Genomic DNA, 16,313 nt, shown 5'->3' with positions numbered 1-16,313 from the left:
TTCCGTGTTTTTTTTTATTTAATGCTTTATTTCTCTTTTGTAACAGGTGGTGTTGATCTTAGTAAGGGGACTGAGAAACTGCATTTATGTATTTTTCTTTTTGTCTCTTTATCTCTCTCTGTGTATGTGCATATATATATATATATATATATATATATATATATATATATATATATATATATATATATGCGATTGATAGGTGATATACTATAGAAGATTATTGTGTTTCAGTGTTTTCGCCACTTTTTTTTTTCCTTCTATCTTCGTATGTGCGCCACTGAGCTTTTTAATACTAGGTATATATATATATATCTTTCCCTTTCTGTGTGTATGAGAGAGTTAGGTAGATAGATAACATCGGAGATAATGGAATGAGGATTTACTAAGAACATAGAAGTGTAAATCACCGATGAGAAGTGAGATTAGGAGGAAGAGTAAAGCGCAAAAGGAAAAAGAAAAAAGATCGGAGGAACAACAGTAGTAGTAAGAAAGATTTCAGACATCCTTAGATGACAACAAAAGAGAAAGAAATTCATACATCACACTTAACATGCAGTTATTTTTCTGTGTAATATAACTGTGTGTGTGTTTTTTTTTGCCTACGTGTGTATTATTTTTACCTTTTGCTATTTATCTTCCTACTGCCGATGTTGTGGAGTATCTTTTTCTTTTTCTATCTTTGACTCTGTTGTTGAGAGGAGAAGCGAGAATATATAAGAAATGTTTAAAGAGAGAAACTGTAGTGAAAAGATGCAGATTACACAGAGTGAAAGAACAGAAAAAAAAAGTCCGAAAAGGAGAAGAAAGGACGAATGATTGATATGTGGGAGTGTCTTTCTGTCTCTCACGCCTTTACCCTTTCCCCATCGCCTGTTTATTTATTTATTATTATTATTATTATTATTATTATTATTATTATTACCTTGTATATGCTATTCAAGCTGCATATTGGTTATCCATGCATTCCCATGCACATATTGAGTAAAAGAAATTGACTTTCTCTCTCTTTCTGTGTATGTCTGTGTATTTGCAGCACTTTGGTTCTTGTGTTTTTTTCTTCTTTTCTTTTCTCTTTTTTTCTGTTTAATAGTAGGTTTATTGTTAGCCCTCGTATTTACTTTAAGTGCGTGGGGGAGATTCAAAAGAGCCTCAAGATACTGAGCAAAACACTCGGCGTTGATTTATTATTCATTGTCGGGAAAACTGAAACGAGATAAAGAGAAGGAAAAGGAATAGAAGAAGGAAAAAACAAGAATAGTAACAACAACAACAACAACAACAACAAAAAACAAGACTGCTATAGGAGCCATCACAGCTACTTTAGCAACTGTATTACCCCAAAGAAAGAAAAGAGAAGAACGAAAGTAAAAAAAAAAAAACCAAAGCGGTATCTATCTATCTATCCATATATCTCTCTACCTATATACACCATGAGAGGAGAGATGCCACCCTCTCCTCCTCTCCTCTTGTTACTATTATTACTATTACTATGCCTTTCCACTATTGCAACGGTAGTGGCGGAGATTGTGCCTCACCTCACCCCGGCGCAGCACCACCGCACGGCTGAACGTGTGATTGAGCACCACGCCTTCACCCCGCCGCTTCTTCGATCGTATTATGGCGAAGGGGAACTGCAGCACTGGGCCACCGCCGGCGCCACTGTGATTACGGACCGCTACGTCCGCCTCACCCCGGACCGCGGCGGGCATGTCGGGCACTTGTGGAACACCGAGCCGCTGGACATGCCGGCGTTTGAGATTGTGGTGGGGTTTCACGTCCACGGGCCGCGGACCGGCGGGGCTGACGGGTTTGGATTGTGGATTACAACAGAGACGCCACAACACAACGGGCCGCTTATGGGACGACCAATGAAGTTTACAGGCATTGGGGTGTTGTTTGACACGTATGATAATGATGGGATGCGGGATAATCCGGCGGTGTATGTACTGTACAATGATGGGCACAATCCCAACCGGGAGTATCACCCGCAGAATGATTACAAGGGGGAATATGTAGGGAGTTGCCAGTATAACTTTAGGCAAACCTCGAAATACATCGCCACGGCGCGTTTGCATTATGTGGGTAGTACACTTCAGGTATTCCTTTCCCGTTCGGGTGAGGAGGATGAAGTGCTCTGCACCACCGTTTACGATCTCCACCTGGATACCGATAAGAAGGAGTACTACATTGGATTAAGTGCTGAAACAGGCGGAGTTACCGATAATCACGATATTGTGTTTGTACATACGATGCCAGTGGAGGGACAGAAATATGATCACAATGTGTATGGTACGACCACACCTCTGGAGGAGGCAAATAAACACAAGGCAGAGGATGAACGGCGGAGGTATGAACATGAAGCACAACAGGAACTTCAAGAAAAGTACAAGGAACAACAAAAGCAGGAGGAACAACAATTTCATCAAAAACAACAAGAACAGAAACAGGAACAGCAACAACAGGAGCAACAACAACAACAACAACAGCAACAACAGCAAGAGCTTGAAAAAGAGCGTCAACGACAAGAGAAGCCGTTAGAAGACCTTCGCCATCAATACGAAGAGCAACTAAGGCAACGACAACAATATCATAAACCACCACCGCAAGCTGAACAACAGGGACACCAACCTGAACAGCAAGGACAAGAACATCAGCCTGAACACGCGCGTCCTCAGCGACTAGAACATCCAGAGCCAGAAAGAGAAACACATCAGAACGGGAAGGTCCAGAACCCAAGTGAGCAGCATAACGGAGAACCACATCCATATGATCAGAAAAATGGCGAGTCTCAACTCAGTGCCGATCAACTGCGCCTGAAAGAGTTGGAACGTCAGTTAGAGGAAATGCGACGTCGTCAGCACCCCCCACGTCGTGATCATCGTCGTCATGGCAGGGAAGAAGAATATGATGACCGCTATGACAGAGACGACGAAGAAGAGGATGATGAGGACGAGGATCATGAAACTACCAGAAAGACCGTGAAGAGGAGTTCCCACAGGAAGAGAAGGGAACCACACACCGACGGTACTGCCGCTGGGGTTAAGAGAGATAATGTAGAAGATGAGGAGGAGGAAGATGAGGAGGATGAAGATTTGGGTGGGAGACGCCGCTGGTCCTCACGCACCAGGCGCCCGAGATTCACACGGAATTCACGCAGGCGACGAAAGCAAGAGGAGCGAAGAGATGATGAAAGAACCACAAGGTGAGGGGAAAAAAAAAAACAAAGAAGGAAGAAGTAATAGCGAACAAAGGTGGAAGAGTTTTTTTCTTGAAAGAAAAAGATCAGAAGTCTCGTTAAAATGGAGGAGAATGAGGAGAAGGGAGAAAAAACAAACTGGATTAAAATGACGAGAAGTATATATTCAAAAAAGAATGAAAGAAACAGAGCATCGCTGGGGAAGAAGCAAGAAAAAGAAGAATAAAGAGGATGTTGTATGTACTGAGATGACCAATGTATCACTGCGTACGAGAAAGAAAGAAATGTAAAGGGAAATTAAAAGAAATAAAAAAGAGAAATTCTCTTTTTTATTTCTTTTTAGGATGTTTCTAGTAAGGGGAAGCCAAAAAAAAAAGTATCGTTTCTCAACTGAGGGAAGAAGACCGTGCGGTGTGCAGCACGTATTTGTACTTTTTTCTCTTTTTCCCTACTTTACTCAATTGCGAGAAGAAAGAAAACTCCCTGTCAATGTGCGAAGGGGAATTATTATACATGCATTACTGGTATTGCAAGTACACATAAACATATGTGGACATTGCTTTATGTACCTTTTTTTTTCCTTGTTGTACCAATTTTCTCTTTTTTTTCTTCCTTTTGGCTTTCTTATTCTATTTTTTTTTTTTTTTTTTTTTGCATTAATCAAAACATTATTCCCCTTTCCTTCTTCTTTCGTATTTCTTTATTCCCTATTTATATATAGTTGTGTGTTTCCCGAGATCATGGGACGTGGGTACAGTAACAGTCGCAGCCGGAGTGCGCGGCCAACACTTCGTATGAAGCGTCAGCGCTCCGTCTCTATGCATCAACTGCGAGAATCACTGCAGTCCACCAATACCGTAACAGGTGTACGCAAAGGTAAATCACGAGGCCCTGTCACTAATAATAATACTACTACTACTACTTTAAATACTACTAATACTGTTATTATAAAGAAGGGGGCAAATGAGACGAAGGTGGAAACGAAACGAACACCAACACCAACTGAGCGTCCAAGCAGCAGTTCGAGAGTTCGATCGGCCTCTACCATTCGTCAGAGAATTGCCATTATGGAAAAGGAATTGGAGGACAATTTGGAGCCAGAAGAAAACGTGGCGGAGACTATTGTAAAACCAGATGTCATGATAAAGTACAAATCTGCTGGTCGTGCCCTTGATGAAGTGATGAATCTCGTGGCCGCTGCTTGTGTGCCTGGGGCGAACACAAAGCAGTTGTGTGATCTCGGTGATGCGGAGCTGCTACAACGTGTACGTGGAATGTTCTCCAAGGCGAAGGACGCTGATGGAAAGCGTATTCTCCGTGGTCTCTCATACCCAATGAACATCTCAGTCAATCACACCCTCTGCAATCACGCCCCACTCTCAGAAGAGGAGGCGGTGGTACTTTGCGGTGGAGATGTTGTGAAGATTCATGTTGGTTGTCATATTGATGGCTATCCTGTTACCGCTGCCCGTACCATTGTTGTGCCATATGATACGAATATAAAATCCACTTCTTCTCCTTCGTTAAATGATGCGGATGCTGTGGATGAGAAGAAAGATACACAATCGCGGGTTCTTTCTCAAGGTGCGAGTAACGCTATTGAAGCGGCACGAGTGGCCCTACAGGGAATGATTCATTTAATGCAACCAGGAATGTTAAACGCCGACATTACAGATTTTGTACACCGTGTGGGAAATCATTTTGAGGTTCAGGCCTTAGAAGGCGTACTTTCTAATCGTACAAAGCGATGGGTTCCGGATGGTATGGATTGTATTATTACACGCCGTGTAACACTGGAAGATCCACACCAAGATGTGGCAGAATGTACTATTGGAGCGAATCAAGTATGGACACTTGATGTGGCATTTACAGATCACTCTATTTATAAAGTTATGCCTGTGGATGGTGCGACCACTATTTTCCGTCGTACAGAGGTGGATTTTCAGAATGATGCCCGTGTACGATCGGTGCATGGATCACTGCAAGAGATCACAGAGAAACATCAATGTTTCCCATTCAGTCTTAAGCATGTAGATAATCCATTGAAAACACGTATGGCTGTAGCAATGCTTCGAAAGCAAAGTGTGATTGATCCCCTACCAATAATGCGTATTAAGGGTGAACGTCACATTACGGCACGCTTCTCCGCTACTGTTACAGTTTCTGATAAACGTGTAACAGTATTATGTGGTCTTCCACCAGAAACGCCAATTATTGTGGCCGATGATGTACGTCCACCAGCTCTTACGGAGGATATCGCTGCTGTGCTGGCAACACCACTCGTTTTCCCAAAGGAGGGTCAACCGGAGCGAAAGAAGATGCGCACAGAAGGACCAAGTAAGACAGACGACAGTACAGCCAAGACGGCAGTGACTGATGTTGCGAATGAGGAAGAGTAATCTTGGCGAATAATAATAGTAATAATGATTATGATTATGATTATGATTATGATGATGATGATGATGATTATTATTATTATTATTGTTGAGAATTAGTAAATAATATTAACAGTAGTGGTGCGAGGGTGAGATGTTGCTTAGTGCTATTAGTGGTGTGCATCTACTGTTATTGATTTCTGTTGGCGCTTATGTGTTGTTAGTGCTTTTACTACTGCCCATATATATATATATACGTCTGACTGTGATAAGGAGGACCCCACACCAACCGACGAAGTGGAGATGTCGAAAGATAATTAAAAAAACAAGAACGAGAAAAAAAGAAAGAAAGACCAAGTGGAAATAAAACGAATGAGTACGGCTCTCTTTCTTTGTATCTGTGTGAAGAGGTAGAGGAGTGTGTAAAGAGAGTGTTGAAGGTGTGATGGTCGAAAAGTAAAAGGCAAAAAAAGTAAAAGAAATGAAGAGCAAACAAAAAAGAAAAAATACATATATTTAAGGGAAGGAAACGTTTAAGAAGTACAAATCTTCACACCATCTCTGAGTGAAATGCGGGGTAAGTGAATGAGAGTGATATGCGTATACATATGCATATAATCGCTTTGTAAGGAGCTGCTATTCCCCCTGTAAAACAAAAAAAAAAAAAAAACCAACAAGCGAAAATAGTGGGATATATTCCCAGAATAGATGATCAATGCAATGTATTTTCTTACTACGATGGGTTAAAGAATGTTGCTTGTATTTTATTCTTTTTCCTTTGATATTTCTTTTCTCTTTTTTTTTTTCTGATGTACAGTTTTACCCTTGTGGACTGTATAGCATACACAGACGATTAAAAACACAAGTGTGTGACTACAGGAGCACGAAAAGGAAAAAAATATTAAAAAAAGAGGAAGAACATAAGTATACATACACACACGCATACATATATATAGATATAGATATATTAAAAAAAAAACAAGAGGAATTGGAGTAATAATAAAGAAAAATCTAAAGGAAAAGGAAAAATAGATATTTCTACACTTCTCTATCTTTTCGTATATACATTTTTTGTCTGTGTTGAGGAATACCAACTTCAATAAACAAAGAAACAGCAAGAAATGTCTCAACCACAAATGCCTGGCAGGGAATTATATCAATACTACAGTCACTTTAACGATCAAGGATCGCCCCACGGCCTCACCTCTGGAGCTGTAAACTTCTTTTTGGCCACTGCGGATAATTATACGCAGCAGACGATAGAGCGTACGGCGCATTGGAACACTTTTGCCCAACAACCCACTTCAACGGCGGTGTATGGACCCAGCAAACCACCACGTCTTCAGCAATTTGTTGATCTTGCAAGTAATGTCTGCAGTATGACACCCTTTTTTTCCCTCGGCGGTGATATTACCGTTGGAGAAAGAGAAGGTGGGAATGGAAGTGGAAGTGGACAGGGAACACAAGGAGACAAACAGCAGGAAGAATCAGAAGTGGTAAACAGTGCGGTATATGCGGGACAAGCATTTAAGACCCCGCAGCAGCAGAAGAAGGATCGACTACCAATGTCGCTTATGACGCCAACTCCTTCTTCTGCAATGGGAATGACGGTATCACCTGCCACAGCCTGTCGTGATTTGCACCAAATGACTTCTGCACAAACAGTGATGTGTGGGAATTCCGTCAATACTACGACTGCTACTTCTTCTACTGATAATACCAATACTATAACTGTGGAGATGCGAAGCCGTACGCAGATTCAAAAGATGAACACTGCACCAGCGGTAGTAGTTATGCACTCCAACTCTCTCACCAATGAGCTTGAGTCAGCGTTTCAAGAGCATAGAATGAGGAAAAATACGAGAGGAATGCTGAACCACGATACAGAAGAAAAGGGAAAAGAAGAACAAGAAGAAGAAGTGGAAGAAGAGGATATGAATAACAACACCAGTAATAATACCATGGAAGGAGAGGAATCTGAGGAAACAACAGATATGATGGTTTCAGCAAATACTGGAGGTAAAACAAGTGATACTGTTTCGACATCTCCTATTTCTGTTTCCTGTGATGATAATTCGGCAGATAGTAAGCGTCGCACAACTCTTACACGTCGTGAAGAACGTACTACCCAGCGTCGTAATAAAGATCAACGTCATGGCAAATCCAAGAACAATGGGCATGCAAACTCTCAGAGACATAATAACCAGCAGAACAAAAACAACAGTAATAACAGTGATAATATAACTCGTTCTCTATTGGTTTCTCTGGCAAATTGTGATAATGCTGGTTCTATGGGTGATGGAAAGAAATACATGTTAAACTTATTGTGTCATGGTGACCGTAAAGTAACGGTGGTTTCTTTCTTGGAATTACATGCAGGAGACCACGTTTTATTTGAAGGTGACCGTGGTGTAGATCTTGGAGAAGTTATTGGATGTGAAGAGACAGTAAATGAATCTACTGGAGTTAATAAAGGAAATGAACGTGGTGTACTTCACATGGTACGATGTGCGACTGAAGAAGAAGTGGAAGAATGGAAGGGAGGTCTTGTTAAAAAGGAAGAAGAAGCGGTAATAGAATGCCGTGAAGCTTGTCAAGAGCTTGGTCTCACTATTCATGTTGCAGGTGCTGCCTTTCAATTTGATCGACAAAAGTTAATCTTTTTGTATGAAAGTGATGAACGTGTGGACTTTCGAGCCCTATTACAAGTTATGTTTTCTAAATATCGTTGCCGTATTTGGATGGAACGTATAAATGCTCCTTCTTGAATATGTAATGTTTAATAATATGTACGTGAAATATGTCATCTCCGCCAGAGGGGAAAAAAGACGACATACCGCATAGAAAAAAAAAGTACACGCTATGAAAGTGGAAGCTCAGGCTTAATAGCGGTGTACGAAAGTACTCTTCACCCACCCACACTCTTTTTTTTCTCTATTTACACCTTGATAGAAAAGATGCAATACATATATATATATATATATATATATAAAAGAAAAGTAAATATAAACCAAAAAAAAAAAAAAAAAACAAAACAAAAAAAAAACAAAACAAAAACAAAAACAAAAAAGAAGAAAACTCAAAAAAAGGACACAAAATAAGTATAGAAAAGAAGAATTATTGAATGAGGAGAGGGGGAAAAAAGAAAAAAAAGGAAGGACAGTCTTGTCTCTTCTTTTGGCTTTTTGTTTTTTCTTTCTTTTCCAACGCAATGAATGTACATAGAATTACGAACACGTCCCCTTCTTATTTTTCTTTGATTTTGCCCTCATTTTTTTGGGGGCTGAAGTGGACCGGTGACCCAAAGTAAGAAAAAAAAAGCCAAATAAACACAAATAGAGAGAAGAAAAAAATGAAACAAAAAATAAAGGAGGCTCTTTCAGTAAATATTCTTGCCTTGGTAAAATGAAGCGGTCGTAGGAAAACGGAAAAGAAAATGTGAAGTAAAAAATAGCATAAAAGTAAAGGGGCAAGATCTCTTGTGGCCGAAAAGGCGGTTGTATTATTATTATTATTATTTCTCTAACTATTGTTATTACTTTTTATCTGGCAAATTTGTGTTGGCGGAAAATAGGATAATAGAACCACCAAAGGTGAAAATGATAGATGAAATATAGGATAAATTAGCGGGGTTGAAGGTGTGATGAGAAGTGAAGCCGTTTAACTCCAGAGTTGGTAGGCGTGTTTTCGTTGACGTTTCTGTATATGAAAGAGTGGTCGCTTTTTTTTGTTGATAACGCCTTTGGTGTTCACTTATTTCCTTTTATCCTTCTTTTTTTTATCTCTTGCGCTATGGGTCTTCGGAAAGCCATTCTCAAGCGCGTTTCTGTTTTTGTTTGGTTGTTTAATGCTCTCCTATTTTCACCCCTCCCCCTTTATAGATGCAATGGGAAACGAGAACCGAAAAGAAAAAAAATTTCAAGACGAACACCGATCGATTGTTGTGCTTTCTTTTTTCCCACTTCCTTTTTCGCTTGTGGTGCAAACCCTCGTTTATTTTTCTTCCATTTTTTTGTTTTGAAGACGGCCCGCCCCGGCCCCCTCTCTGGGAAAGCGAAAGGGAAGGAAAGGAAGGACAAAAAGAAAGGGAGCAGGGAGCGGATCCCTGCACACACAAAAAAAAACAAAAAAAACCCCGGCGGTTTTCGTCCGGTTCCCGCCCCTCCCTCGGGCCGCGGGAAGGAAGCCTTACTCCCCCCGCCCCATGGGATTCCCCTCCCTCGAAGGGGAAGGGGGAAAAATAAAAAGAGAAAAAAAGAAATCGCCTCCGGCGCCGTCTGTTTCTCTTTCCGTTTTTCGCGAACCCCCTTCGGGCGTCTAAAACGTCGCGGGGGTTCCTCGGTCTTCTTTTCCCCCGGCCGCTCGGAAAGATCGCGTCTCCCGTTTGCCGGGAGGGGCCGCGCGCCACATAGACGAAAAACTAAAGTGCAAAAAAACAAAAAAAAAGAAACAAAAGAGAAGAAACAAATGAAAACAACAACAACAAAAAAGAAACAGCTCTTAAAACAAAACAAAAAACAGTCCTTAAAACAAAAAAATTTCTTTAGAGACATCTAAAAAAGGCCAAAGTTTTTTTTCATTTTTTTAAATTTCTTTCGCTTCTGCGAGCCCGAATTGGCCATCGAAGGGGTGGATGGTAATAGAAAAAAAAAAACGCGGCCAGGACGCAGAAGGTTAATACTAATAATAATAATAATAATAATAATAATAATAATAATAATAATAATAATAATAATAATAATAATAATAATAATAATAATAATAATAATAATAATAATAATAATAATAATAATAATAATAAAGTGAGCAGCCATGCCGTCCGCGGCGGTTTTACATCGCACCAGAGCCTCCTTTTGGCGACGCGACCCCTTTTGCCAATGGCCGGGGCGGAAAAAAAAAACAATTGAAAAAGAAAACGGGTGACAATAAATAGCACAAAAAAAAAAAAAGAAAAAAAAAACAACTGAGCATAGAAATCTTAACTTTGATGAAAAGATTCTTTTTATTTAGTTATTTTTTTGTTTTTTAATTGCTTTTTTCCTTTCTTTTTTTTTCTTTCCCAGTTCCCTTTTTTTCTCGTCTTCAACTTTCTCTCAACGCACTTAAACCCCCACGCGCACAAAAATACATTACAAACGCGCATTGGTTAATGTTAACAAACATTCATACCTACTGCTTCTTTAATTGTTTCCACATCCTGGAGCCCTCAGCAGATTCAGCTTGTGGTGGGGTCTCGTGGCGGAAACGCTGCGCACGACCAATGATGCCTTCATTTACTTCCTCACTGAGTCCTCCAAAGGTGCGCAATGCATTGCGCAATTCGCCAGTCTGATTTTCAGTACTGCTGGACGCTCCTGCCGTGCCTGCCCCAGAATTGGCAGGGACAGAGGCAGTTGTTGATGAATTTGTAGCTCCAGCCTCATCTCTTCCGTCTTCTGCACAAAATTCAGCTAGACAATCATCTAGAAGATCCTCTTCGCTTCTTTCAGAGGGTGCTGGGGGAACTTCAAAAATATCGGCATCGCTCTCTCGTCGAAGCCTTGCAAGGTATTCGGCATGCCACGCCTGGAGACGAGCAGGGGCAAGGTTCTGTAGAATAGGAATAACCCCTTGAACCCACATGTTGCCATTTTCAGAATACTGTTGTGCAGCTGCTTGCATTAACCTTGAAAAAAGAATCATCATTCCTGTTACACCTCTTGTAAACCAAACTGAAGCACGTTCTACGGCGATCCCAACAGCACGAGCAAAAACAGTCCTTAATCCACGTACCCATTCACCTCCGTCTTGAATTGGATTTAAAATTGCATTAACCAATTCTTCGTGCGCATTTAAGAGAACTCTTCGCAACTCTGGGAAGAAATTGGCTTGAGGATTTACTTCTAGCTGAATAGCTCGCATCGATGCTTGATCGTTTTGAACGGTTTCCATGATGCTATCAACCTCCATTTCCAGCCGATGATGTCGATTCTCCTCTGGTGTCCTATACTCTAACCCTTCAACTGGTGCTCCCCACTGCTCTACCAGTTCTCTTAAGCGTTGACGTGAATTTATGATAAAATTCCAATCCCCACCTGCGAGGCGAAGCAATCTTGGGATGGCATCCTCTGAAAAAATAAGGGTAAGAATCTGTGCTACACCTCCTGATTCATCATTATTTACACCAAATAATCGGCTTCCCAATTCAGCAAGACCTTCATGTCCTGTTCCCAAATTGATACCCACACCACTGGTAGAATTATTATTATTATTATTATTATTATTATTATTATTGGCTTCACCAGTTGTTGCCCCATTCGATTGGGCATTGGAAGGGGCTCCTTGGGTTGATGGTGGATTTTCAACGTGTGTGGAAATGTTCCACCTTGGAAATCGCATGCGTTCACGAAGTCGTTCAATCCGTTCAGGAAGTTCATCAAGTTCATTAAGACCCACATGCACGTGGATGTGCAGTGGGGCATTCACAGATCCATCTTGCGGTATCATAGTTGATGGAAAAGAAATACGATGAACAGTTTGCCGATGCCCATATGGCTCTTGTTGTTGTTGTTGTTCTTGTTGTTGTGGCTGCGATTGCTGTTGCTGCTGCTGCTGTGATTGTTGTTGTTGTTCTTGCTGTGGCTGCGATTGTTGTGGCTGTGCTTGTTGCTGTTGTGATTCTTGCTGTTGCTCCTGCTGCTGCCGTTGTTGTTGTTGTGGAGGAGGCACTCTGACTCCTTCAAAAACAGCTTCACCGATAGGTATTGTTGGTAATAAAGATCGTACCACAGTCATGATACCTGGAGCAAGAGATGGCAAAGCACCCATGGCAGCGACCTGAATTTCAGGTATATTCATCTGAAACGCATCTGGAAAATTGGGAATATTTGTAAAACCCTGTCCTTGAGCACTGTTATTAGGGTTATTATCCATACCACCACTATTTGAACCTTGAGCACGATTATCATATCCTGCAGGAGGGACCACCACGTGGACTATTGAATCATCACGAAGGAATGAACTCAATGGGCGAGAATTATCAATTAAACGTCCCATATGAATAAGCCGTAACCCATCTGGTGAAGTATTTAATCGCTCAGCAATAGCGCGACGAAGTCCATCTACACCTTCATCCGGGTTAAACTCAAGACCTGTAATTCTGTGCTCCGGTCGTGCACCCGAAACATTAATACGCATTTTTCTATTCTTTTAGTTTGTTTCAAACTCCCTTGTTTTGATTCTTTTTCGTTTTTTTTTATTTTTATTTTTGATTTTTTTTCGTTCTTTCTCTCTTTTATTTTGGTTTCCAGACTTACTCCTACTAGGGTTTTTTTCTTTTCCATCACACGTGAAGATCGAAAAAGCAAAAGAAAAAATATTATATGAAGAGTAAAAACAGAAAACGAATAACAAAACAAAGCAGAAAGAGAAACCAACAGCAACAGCAACAAAATACATTATCCCACTTTTTCTCTTCTACTCGATTCCCTTGCAATATCCTCCTTCCTCATTTTGAGAGAGATGTATTTTCAATCGAGGTCATATTCAAACTTCACCTTCGCCGCGTGATCCCGGAGAGCCGCTATCTTCGCCTCTACGGCACTATTCCACCAGCCACACTCCACTAACAGTTGTTCCGCCTCATTCAACATCCGCTCGCCGAGGTTGAGGTGCTGCATCATGAGCAGACTGCCGTAATCCACGGCGTGCATCACCCGCCGCTCCGCCATGGCGAGACGATTGGCAATATACCGTCGGCGCAGGGCGGCTGGCAGTTGACGGAACTCATGCAATGGGGCTTCATCATCTTCCGGCCAATCTGGGAACAACTCACGATTACTTTTGTATTCTATTCCCATTCCCATTTCTCTTTCTTGTTCCTTTTCTTCGCTTTCGGCTTCTGTGGCGGAGCGGTAGTGCTCACGCATGCCGGGCTCATAGTGTACACGACCAAAGAAGGCCTTTTCCCAATGATTCGCGAGGCGCCGTCGATCCCCCGCTTGGGCCGCCTCTTGCTGCCATGAATCCTCTGAACTATTATGAACTCCTCGCATCCCACACGAGAAGGTTTCCATTAATAACGCCAATGACTGCCTTCTGTTCATAAGCAACATTGGAAATACATGTGAGTGACGTCTCATGCTTGAAACAACACACCAACACTCCTCGCCTTTTTATTTATTTATTTATTTTTTGTTTTAGTGGAACAATTATTACAAGGGTGAAAAGAACATCCATATTTCACCGGTGGAGGTAGAGAGAATTTAAATAAGATTTTAAATAATAACCCCCCCCCCCCCAAAAAAAAAAAAAAAAAAAAATGGAAAGCTATACAAATATATATATATATATATATATATATATATATATATATATATATATATAAATGATTAAATAATATTCATCTAGTAAAATAGCAGTAGCAGTAATGAAATGATAATGATCATTCCCTTTATTTCTCATTTCTCTTTAATATTGTAATAAAGTAAATCTCTCTCTCTCGCCCTCTATATATGCAATGTATGTTTTCATCAAATTCATTCTTTAGATTTCGATTCATAATTACAGAATGCAACTGTAATAGCTATTCCTCTAACATCATCTATCAATACTGCATTCTCTGCACCTTCGCCAAAGATTGCGCGATTGATGCGCAATGCTGGTAAATCACATTTTTGCCAACTGCTTCCATCACTATGGCACGGAGCCACAAAACATGTGGGATGATTAAAAATCCACATAAACACCTTCGCTTCGTTATTGTCTGTTGTCACCATCAGAGGCTCATCTAAGCCAATAGAGGTCATATTCTCTCTAACTGTTTCACCATTTCCATTTTCATTTGACACACTATTAGGAGGATGTAAATAATGACGTTGCTGGAAACGCCAAAACTCAGAAGAAGATGATGGACTCCAGAAAAGTCCTACAACACTTTCACGATAATGAAGTACCGCTAAAACACGCTGTTGAAAAATATCAATTACTAAAACAGTACGTGGACATATTCCTAAAGAAACTGCAGCCATTTTACCAGAAGCGCTAATTACAGCAATATTACTAGAAGGAAATAATTTTACTAATGGTTCTTCTTGAATTAAATCCTTATCAATGTTAAACCATGATGGATAATCCTTCACATCTTCTTGATATGGTCCAGAAACGCGTGAAAACTTTGCTGTAATATCTGCCGTTGATACCGGCTCTTCTAACAAGAGTAAATCTCTAAAGTACATAGGAATAATAACATCCTCATAAAAAGAGATTCTTCGTAAAGCCATAACTCGTTTTTTGGAAACCACAACAGATCGACACTCTTTTGCGAATACGATAAAAAGTACATCACCATTTTTAGAAGCTACTACATTTTTTACTCCAGATTCTTCTTTATGTAATACACGTGCACCATTGTACGTTGTAACTACTGAAGAACCCTGTACATAATCCACCAAAGCTATTCCACCTTGTAATGTAATACAATCTGAAACACGTCGCACAAGATGTCCTATTGAAAATGTGTGTAGTTCCTCATGCGTAGTGGCCGATAAAATAACAATCCACTCACTACGACGTGGATTACCTTCATCTACAACAGTAGGATTAGTATAATAAATATTATCTCCATCCAAGGCAGTTGCTGCTTCTTCTTCCTCTTCCATTTGTGTCATTTCATTACCAGGTGTAAAGGTTTTACATGCCTTATCCTCACGGTCTCTTAATAAGGGTGAATGCAACGATTTAGGCGTTACATAAACCAAAAAACGACGACACATGGAAAAACGAAGCAATGCCGCCTCACTCACTGGTTTATTTACCCACATCATACTATCCGAGGAGGCATGGGATGCACTATCACTACTGCTATGCGAAACTGACCCCCCGATGGAGAAATTAGACGATCGCCTTGCGGCCAGTTGGGCAGAGTACTTTACACCACCCACTAATCGCATGACTTGCCCATCCACGAGTGAGAGGACGTGGGCTTGCAGAAGTCCAACCCAGTAGAGAACACGGGAGGAGGGATGCCATAAAACAGCACGTAGACCAGAAATACCAGCGTCTATGCGAGCCACACAGCATTTGCCATACACACTCACCACTTCCACTATTTTTCTTCGCGCCAGAATCAAAGAAACCAGAGTACTATCGTGAGACCACTGTAACTCATGAATTTCATCTAAGGCGGTGAATTTTGAGATGATAGAGTCTTCTCGACGGCGATATGAGAGAGGTGTAGTATTTGAAGAAGAGGAAGAAGAGCTACCGCCACCATTATATTTCCCATCAGGTGCAGTAGTATCTATCAATTTACTTGTACAACGAATATAATCTTTAAATACAACATTCAGCTTATTGTACACAATAGCATAGAGGCTCTGATTCGGTGATAGAGCACACAATCCACCCTCATCTAATCCCAGCACCTGCATTTAATGTCTGTTTTATAAAGAATAAAATAAGAGAACAAAGAAAAAAAAGAAAATACTTAACTACCAGAACCCAAAAACGTGGTAAAGGAAATTATTAGCAAGACATGCAATTATTTTACTAGACAATCTACAAGTATATATATAATGAAACACGCACATACAAGAACTAACAAACGCAAAGAAAAGATGTAAAATTCTCCCAATATACTTCTTTTTTTCTTTCTTTAATCTTTTATCCTGGAAACATCATTTCAATCGTTTCGTTTTTGATGACCCCACTGCATTAATTTTTTTTTTTGTTGAACAAAACAAAAATATATTCATGTACCAACC

General features: G+C 40.5%; 6 protein-coding genes across 6 annotated transcripts; 3 read left to right on the top strand and 3 right to left on the bottom strand.

Moving 5' to 3' along the window:
* Positions 1-1,442: 1,442 nt before the first annotated feature.
* LSM04_002826 (Legume-like lectin) lies at positions 1,443-3,206 on the top strand (the record flags this gene model as incomplete). Its single annotated transcript, XM_067338438.1, has 1 exon — positions 1,443-3,206. The coding sequence occupies one exon, from the start codon at positions 1,443-1,445 to the stop codon at positions 3,204-3,206; it is 1,764 nt and encodes a 587-aa protein (XP_067193696.1).
* A 730-nt stretch (positions 3,207-3,936) lies between these two features.
* On the top strand, positions 3,937-5,595 carry LSM04_001888 (Peptidase M24; the record flags this gene model as incomplete). The annotated part of the gene is made up of 1 exon (XM_067338437.1): positions 3,937-5,595. One exon carries the CDS (start codon positions 3,937-3,939, stop codon positions 5,593-5,595), a length of 1,659 nt encoding a protein of 552 aa, XP_067193670.1.
* Positions 5,596-6,707: 1,112 nt separating this feature from the next.
* Positions 6,708-8,339, top strand: LSM04_004150 (PSP1; the record flags this gene model as incomplete). Its single annotated transcript, XM_067338436.1, has 1 exon — positions 6,708-8,339. The coding sequence occupies one exon, from the start codon at positions 6,708-6,710 to the stop codon at positions 8,337-8,339; it is 1,632 nt and encodes a 543-aa protein (XP_067193726.1).
* Positions 8,340-10,740: 2,401 nt separating this feature from the next.
* On the bottom strand, positions 10,741-12,747 carry LSM04_002331 (Ubiquitin domain; the record flags this gene model as incomplete). Its single annotated transcript, XM_067338435.1, has 1 exon — positions 10,741-12,747. The coding sequence occupies one exon, from the start codon at positions 12,745-12,747 to the stop codon at positions 10,741-10,743; it is 2,007 nt and encodes a 668-aa protein (XP_067193683.1).
* A 332-nt stretch (positions 12,748-13,079) lies between these two features.
* LSM04_001964 (uncharacterized protein) lies at positions 13,080-13,691 on the bottom strand (the record flags this gene model as incomplete). The annotated part of the gene is made up of 1 exon (XM_067338434.1): positions 13,080-13,691. One exon carries the CDS (start codon positions 13,689-13,691, stop codon positions 13,080-13,082), a length of 612 nt encoding a protein of 203 aa, XP_067193672.1.
* A 396-nt stretch (positions 13,692-14,087) lies between these two features.
* On the bottom strand, positions 14,088-15,980 carry LSM04_006315 (uncharacterized protein; the record flags this gene model as incomplete). The annotated part of the gene is made up of 1 exon (XM_067338433.1): positions 14,088-15,980. The coding sequence occupies one exon, from the start codon at positions 15,978-15,980 to the stop codon at positions 14,088-14,090; it is 1,893 nt and encodes a 630-aa protein (XP_067193760.1).
* Positions 15,981-16,313: the final 333 nt, after the last annotated feature.

Source organism: Trypanosoma melophagium, assembly GCF_022059095.1.
Source record: "Trypanosoma melophagium isolate St. Kilda chromosome Unknown ctg15segment0, whole genome shotgun sequence".
In the NCBI taxonomy this organism is placed as follows: Eukaryota; Euglenozoa; class Kinetoplastea; order Trypanosomatida; family Trypanosomatidae; genus Trypanosoma; species Trypanosoma melophagium.
This window is presented reverse-complemented; position numbering and strand designations above follow the sequence as displayed.